The 8,172-nt window shown below is 38.8% G+C and overlaps 1 protein-coding gene across 1 annotated transcript in view; it reads right to left on the bottom strand.

Moving 5' to 3' along the window:
- LOC107570210 (WD repeat-containing protein 1-A-like) overlaps positions 1 to 8,172 on the bottom strand; it is a 26,090-nt gene that overhangs the window by 16,404 nt on the left and 1,514 nt on the right. The window contains exons 2-8 of the mRNA XM_016256416.1: positions 5,290 to 5,454; positions 4,601 to 4,794; positions 3,655 to 3,732; positions 3,135 to 3,215; positions 2,825 to 3,058; positions 2,664 to 2,751; positions 1,620 to 1,776 (exon numbers count right to left, since the gene is read on the bottom strand). Coding sequence (XP_016111902.1) covers positions 1,620 to 1,776; positions 2,664 to 2,751; positions 2,825 to 3,058; positions 3,135 to 3,215; positions 3,655 to 3,732; positions 4,601 to 4,794; positions 5,290 to 5,454 — 997 coding nt within the window. The remainder of the gene's footprint in view (positions 1 to 1,619; positions 1,777 to 2,663; positions 2,752 to 2,824; positions 3,059 to 3,134; positions 3,216 to 3,654; positions 3,733 to 4,600; positions 4,795 to 5,289; positions 5,455 to 8,172) is intronic.

Genomic DNA, 8,172 nt, shown 5'->3' on the forward strand with positions numbered 1-8,172 from the left:
GGATGTTTGGTGTGCTGGTGTTCTGACAAATAATGCTACCTATCAGATTATGCTACCAACAAATCGTCAGAACACCAGCAGAACAACAACAATGTGCTACATGTTTCTTTTCCCCTCATTTTTTCCAACTGACAGAAATCCGTGACGGAAAACTTTCATCCCGGAGTAGTGTTATGTACATCATACTGCAGCACAGTAACATATTTCTGATCATTTCTTTAAGCTAACCCGGACTTATATTTTGACGGGTTGCCATCGGGAACGTGTTTCTGTAGGTCTATGTAAATGATATGAAGATAGTTTTACTCCAATGAAACTGTCAAATGCTCATGAAGTGACTCTCGGAGGGATCAGAGCAGTTCTGGAGATGTTGTTCATGTATTTATGTCCTCATGTAGTGATACGACAGAAGCTGAAATCAGCGTGAGCATCGCACACTCTGTATGTGTAGAAAACTCGTCTGTGCCGTTTACATACACAGACACGCAGAACATACTGGATCCATATTTAAATAGTATTTTTGCGGCTTAATATTTACAGATACTAGTCCATATCGCGACTCTATTTAAGTGTACTGTCCTACTTTTGATTAATTCATCCAAATTTTGACAAATTCCGTGACATTCCGCATCATACAGTAAATTTAATTTATATGACTGGATTCCGCGATTCCATCCGCGTTTTCTGCATCGCGGAAATAATACTATTGAGGTGTTTTGCAACTTCAGTGTAACGTTAGTGGATTGGGATCTATTGCACCTTTAAGCAATGTCTGCTGTTGCCTTACCTTTGAGAGACAACGGATGCGTGATCACTGAAGCAGCTGCAGTTAGCAAGCGCTTTCGGAGTGAGCGTGAATTCCGCATTGATTGGTCGGACTCGTGACTCCCAACAAATCAGATGAGCGGTGAGCGGAGACTGCTTTAGGCCACAGAGTGGTGAGTTCTGACAGGCTGCATCACAGCCAAATAGCGCATTTCAAAATTAAGTTATTTTATCGGCGAATCGGTTTTGAAAATGACCGATACCGATAATCATAAAAATGCTTAATATCGGCGCCGATAATCGGTCGACCCCTAATGTATAGTTTAATACAAAGGTCCGATAACCAATCACAAAGAGTAGGCTACTTTCTTCATTTAAAAACATAAGATGAAGTGGGATGGGAAAACCGCCATAATGTCTTGAGACACGTTTTTAAAAAGTTGAACTTATATTAATTTTCCATGGCTTTCTAGACATGCCGCTCTCTTGTGCGAGACGCGAGTGCAACACTGATAGATGTCCCTCTAGAAAATGCAATAAATGTGTGGCTTGGTTTCAGTTTTGACAAACAACATTATCTCCGCATTGATGTTCTCTTTTTCTGCAATATTTTGAATGAACAACGTAGCAGCGCCACATTTAGTGGCTTCAACTGGATAGACTAATAAAAGCATTCAAATGCAATGACACTTACGTCGTCGTCACAGTTTGTGCTTCACTGATAAGCTGCCTGATGCACACCGAAAATTCGAATGCAATGTTTTGGCATTCGAATGTGGGCTTTTATTTTAAATTCGACGAATATTCGAAATTCAAATTTGTCTTGACAGCCCTAATGTGTGTGTGAGGCTCACCTGTACTCTCTCTTGCTCAGGTCGGTGTAGCGGACCGTGTCGTCCATGCTGCAGGTCACCAGATGCTCGGACTCGTCCACAGTCATCCTGGACACCAGGTTTGAGTGTCCTTTACCCACAAACTCCTCGTTCTCGCCGCTCTCAGAGTCCCAGTAATGTGCAGATCAGGTCAAGGACTGACACTCTCACCACAAATCACATCTCTGCCATATTCTAACGGGAACTACACTATATTTGGCGTGTTTTTTGTGCTGGTTTTGGCCTCTCGTATTTTTACCAAAATAAGGGCAGTTGTAGATGTATACATTATCTTTCATGTAAAATTTTTATATTTAATCAATAAATTCAGTTCAAATAATAAAACACTATAAGGTTTTACCAATTCATTAAAATCCATATCAACCAAATCCATCTTTGCACTTCAGAAGCTGCATTTGATGTGGCATTTACGGTTTCATTCAGCTTGAGTTCATGCTGCATAATTCTATAAGATTCTTAATTATTTTTATTTAATTAAATGATGCTTTAAATAAGAAACTAAAACCATCAGTCAGTGGCGGCGAGTCACTGAATCATTCACTCAACTGATTCATTCAAAAACACAGATTCATTCAGTAACAAAGCACTGCTGCGTGTTGTTCAGAGATGCAAAACAAAATATTGACAATACTGTGCCACCATATTGACTTACTGTTGTATAAAATATCACATTTGCAAACATGCTGTTATTCGGGAAAACAGCAAAATTGCTCGTAATATTGATTAACTATATCATATGGAAGTACAGTAGCGGCAAATTATTAAAACACTAGTATTTCAGCAGCTAGAAAGTGGTTTTAAGTCAGATATTTCTGTCTTTTGCTGTAGTGTGTTAGTAGGAAATATCAGTTTATCACTGTATAAGAATAAGTCATATTTTGGCCACATACACTCACCTTTGGTGTCATTCTAACTGCTCTCTGCTGTACTACATCATGCGTTTTGTTTGTTTATTGCAAAGTGAGTAACATTCAATAATGTCAGCTTCTTCTCACTGAAGGATATTAATGTGTCCGTCGTGGCTGGCTGAGTAGATGCTGGATCGACCGTCCGCCTTATGGACCGTCAGACACTGGATGGATTTGGTGTGTCCCTGTGTGATAACACAGTAATAACACGTCACTCTGCTGATCTCAGAGCAGCTGAAGCAGCAGGCGGTGTCTCACCTTGATGGTGCGCAGCGGCCGGTCCGGGTTGCTCCTGTCCAGGTAGTTGATGTATCCAGACAGAGAGACACTGAGCAGGTGGTTCTTCAGCCACAAGCAGCCCAGCTGCTGGTCCTGAACATCTGAGCCCAGGTTAAAGGTGGAGACAGCCACGCCGCTGCCCACATCCCACAGTCTGACCGTCTTATCACCTGACGCCGAGATCAGCTGCGTGCTGTCAGGACTCCAGCTGACCTGAGGAAGAGCAGCATCATCATCATCATCCTCCTCATCCTCATCCTCCTCCTGCGTCACACTGACGAACACTCACAGCGTAAATGCCTCCATCGTGAGCCTTCTCTCCTCCCAGAGACCCCAGCTTCTCTCCAGTTTTACCATCATACAGGAAAATCTGAGCAGGAGACAGAAACAGGGGTGAACAATGCAAAATAAATGCTCAACACTTAATGATTGAAAAAAATAAAAAATAATAATAATTATTATAATAATAATAATAATAATATGTAAATATCAATATTGAAAATTTACCTTTGTACTATATATTTTTAATTCTTTTTTAATTAAATACTCAATTTTCATTATTCATGATATATAATCACAATATTATTTTTGCAATATTAAGTTGTGCAACCCTACAAACAAGAACAACAAACCTGAAGCTCTTTAAACCAAACGCTTTTAAATTTTAAATAAATAAACAAACTGCAATGACATGTTTTTAACCATATTGCTGCAGCCTGTGCTAATGCACTACAAGGCACTTCAGAAGAGCCTCTGGTCAAATGAACAAATGTGAAGGAATCTGTTAATTATCAGGATAAACGCCTCACCTGTCCGTCGGCTCCGGCCGAAGCGTAACAATTCCCGTCCGGAGAAAACCGCACGCAGTTCACGAAGCGACTGTGATCCTGCAAACCAACATCACAGCATTCACTCTGGGCTTGCAGTAGAAAGATGAACATCTGGATAAACTATCGTAATGCGAGCGCAGCTTCGCTCTAGAGTTAGTAACTTGTACTAACTTTTTAAAAAAAAAATTATAATCAGGGTTGCAAAGGGGTGGAAATTTTGAAAATATTTTTGGAAACTTTCAGAAAATTTTAGAAATTTACCAGAAATTTGCCGCCCCTTTTGCAACCCTAATTATAAAAATTACTTTTTAACTGATTTTTAATACATTTTTAAAAATTTTATTTCAAAAGTACATTTGTAATTTATAACAGTAATACATACATACACACACACACACGCGCATCTCTTTTTAGAATTAAATTTTAAACAACGATAATATAATAGTAATTCCAGTCCAAACAAAGTCAAAATAAAACATAAAAAATAAATAAATAAACTTTTATTTCCTTGCATGTAATATGTGACCATTACCTCACATCAGAAAACTGTGAACATGTTTAGCTGTTGTTAAATTATTAAAACATAAACAAAATAAAATTAGAACCCCTGGCCTAAAGCTATACTTTGGATTTTATGCATGATTTTTTATTTTTTTAGCTGCTCCACAAGTAGTTCTCGAGCCGTCGCTGCACAGTCGAAAACATAACAACAGCCCACTAGAGATGCAAGAACACATACAGAAGCGCTCATGAGGCGCTTCAGAGACTCACGCAACTCTAGTTTAAAAGAGCGCATTTTTAATTGCTCAACACTATAACTTAAAGAGTTATAGTGAAAACAGTGCATTTGTTCGGCTGAACGAGTACGCTAGTGTCTGCGTGGAAACTGAGGTATATTGAGTAAAGAAAGAATGCATGCGCTTACGCTAATGGTGCATTTGAACTTGAAGGGCGGCCCCTCGAGGAAAGTGGTGCAGTTGTCGTCGCTGCCGGTCACCAGACGGTACGGCCGCGTCTGCTTGATGTCCACGCTGTTGATGATCTTACTGTGACCCACGATCTCTCCGACCGACGAGCCCGAATCCCAGAGGAACACCGCGCCGAACCTGCGCAGACACACTCATCAGCAGCGCTGGGGAAGTTACTTTCATTTCTTCTCCATTTAAAGAAGAAACCAATCCAATGTATAGTTGACATCTGAGGCTTAATACTACAGAAAAGCAACAAGTTCCTCACTTAAGAGTGTTTTCAGCTTGTTTATTTTTATATAAAAATATGGCATGCAGTTGCGTCAAACAATAGTATAAACATCATTTAATGTAAATTGTGATAATTGTAATTAATAAGCGCAATTACAATTTCAAGGGAATAACGGACAATTATGATTTTGTCATAGTCGAAGCCCTAATTCAGCGTCTGTATTGATGGTAAATTTGTTTTGTTTTTTTGCATGTTGCATGTACAAAATACCATATTGTACAATTACGATAGAATACATAATTACACAACAATATGCTTTAAGACCCTTTTATAAACTTCCCCTATACATGCGTTACGATAAACGTAATTCTTCCTTGTTTTTGTTTTTTTACAAACAGAACAGTTTTTAAAAACATTGTCTTTCATCACTGAACCCCAGATATTCCTTGCGTCTCACCTCGATGTTCCTGATGATCACGCTCTTGCCGTTGGTGTACAGGAAGTTGTTCCCTTTGGGGTCTCCGCCCAGGACCTTGGCCACGCCCCTTTCCATGTGCGGAAGGCTAGCGAACACGCTCTCTGCGGGAAGAGAAAAAAAGTTACAATTCTTAAGATGAATTCTAAAGGTCTTTGCACACAGAGTCCGACAAATGCACTGTTTTCAATGATGAATACGAAAAAACGCATACGAAAATTTCTGAGTCATTGCGCGAAGCCCTTCAGAGGTTCGTAGGAACGTGCGATTCTTGAAAAACTCTTAAAAAGTACTGAAAAAGTTGCTGCTTGAATATTTTTCAGTAGTGTTAAAGCTGCAGTCCGTAAGTTTTGCCTCATTGTCGCCATCTCTGTTTGAAAACCTGGAATTGCAGCTGTGTGAGGAGTTATCTTCATTACGTGGGTTGTGCTCCGGCTCGGCTCCAGCGCGGATGAATCTAATGTTCTGAAGAGTATGTGTGTGTGTGTGTGTGTGTGTGTGAGTCAGTCACCGCACCGGTGGATATTTACTGTACTTCACAAGCACAGATTCTAGCCTACGTCTTAGAATATATGACCCAAATAAGCATTTTCACCGTATACTGTCATCTGAACGAGTAAGTAACAAGTCTGCCACGTTTGTTCTGACCAACGGAGGAAAAAAACATCACAATAAACCGCGCTACCAATGGTGATTAAATCTAAATGAGCTCATATCACATCAAACCGTGCAAATTATTATTATTGTTATACTTTATTCTCAAATTATTAATGTTAACATCAGCATTGGTGACTATGAGTATAGTGTGTATTAGTGTGTAGATTTCAGTTTCTGCACAGTCTAATCTAATCGTCATACTCTTCGAATTTCATAAAGAGCCCAAAAAGCAAATTATGCTCCCTTCGAACTGGTTTTCTTTAAAATACAAATCTTGTGTAATCCCAGGCTATCTGTAATCAGAAGCACATTTATAACTGGAAAGTAATTTAATTTCATTCACATGTGTTTCATAAACACATAATCCTTTCTGGATTACAATCCGCCATCAAAATGATACATTTAATTATTCCGGCTGCTGTGAGAACAGGCTATAAACGATCCGTCACCTGCAGGATCCTCACATGCGGCAGCCTAGCAGCCGGGACAGCTTCTTTGTGTTTACAGACGTGACGTAATGACGCAGTGCCATGCTCGAATTCCCCACGAAAACCTACCCCTACCACTCAAACTAGAAAACATTATTATAAGCTAACCGTTGTGAATCAGCTAAAGTAATCATTTTTTCCCAATGATAAAGCAGCAGTTATTTTCATTTAACAACATTAACCATCATATCCTGGAAACTATTTGGTTAAGGAAGGAAAATGACAAGAAACAAAAACAAGCAGTTTAGGAAAGTAATCTCAGGATTCTTAATAATGACAATACGACACAAATGCACAGACGTGCACGGGAAAGCTTATGCACAGTTGCTAAATACACACATTATATGCAAGTTTCACAGTTTTATAATGCTTAATATTTGAAACATCCCAATTAATTCATGTTTGTTCCTCTTTTGTAAGTTGCTTTGCTTGAACGCTAAATGCATAAATGTAAATCAATGTGAATTATATAATAATTAAGGATTTAAGAGAACGTTTATGGTTTCATAACACAAAATATTAAGAAAAAAAAAGGTAAGAACGTTATTAGGAAGCATTTTAGGGAATACAAAATCGTATTAATTATTTAGAAAAATACTTCTCGTCACAGAACGAGGCAGAAAATATGTTCTATATGCTACTTTAAAAAGAATACATCGATTAGCAAAGGATTATAAATATACTTAATTATTATGCAAATACCAGATGGCTTGAATAACACAGATAAACTATATTGTAGCAGTCGAGTGTTTATAGTCTTTGTTTTATCATTCAAAACGTTTATATGTTCTGATTACTCAGTTACAGCTATAGTAGCGATGCCTTTGTCTAGTGCTGGGCGGTATACCAGTTCATACCGTTTATTTTTGTTATGATATTAATTTTTTACAATACCACAAAATAAAATAGGGCATTCTAAGTCAATATACTGCAGTATTTCCTCTCAATCAGTAGAAGATAAGTGAATCTGGCCCCAAAAGAGCTGCAAAAAATAACGACCGGTTTTCAAACCCACCCATCTGCCATTGGTCAGTCTAAAGGATAGCCCCGCCCCCAACGCACGCCATTGGCCAAATCAGTGTCAGACTGATAATGATGCTCAAACTCACTGATCAGTGTTTGGACCACAATCACAGTTTCACACTCTTCAAAAACTTTTTACATAGACTTAGTCAGTACTGTGTACGTACTATTGTAAAAATACAAATGTTAAGCATTCACAAAAACCTCCCATTTACGACACCACGCTTCTGGACATGAATAATGGTATTACTATGGTATTTGTTTAAGTACCATGATATGCTTCAGTAAATGATCCGAGCAGAGTGAACGAGGCCATTAACACTCACACTCTCACACACTCTCTCTCTCTCTCTCACACACACACACACACACACACACACACACACACACACACACATACGCTCTCTGTCAAAAGTGGTGACTCTCCCTAGGTGCCGTATATTATATTGCCCTACACCAACCCTACCCCTAAACCTACCCCTCACAGGAGACTTTCTGCTATTTCAGATTTTCAATACACTCCATTCTGTGTGATTTATAAGCGTTTTGAAAAGTGGGGACATGGGGTAATGTCCTGAAAAGTCACCTTCTCCTTGTAATACCTGTCATACCTTTGTCATTATACAAATTTATGTCCTCATTTGTCACAAAAAC

This window comes from Sinocyclocheilus grahami, unplaced genomic scaffold (assembly GCF_001515645.1).
Source record: "Sinocyclocheilus grahami isolate Dianchi unplaced genomic scaffold, SAMN03320097.WGS_v1.1 scaffold1427.1, whole genome shotgun sequence".
NCBI lineage: Eukaryota > Metazoa > Chordata > Actinopteri > Cypriniformes > Cyprinidae > Sinocyclocheilus > Sinocyclocheilus grahami.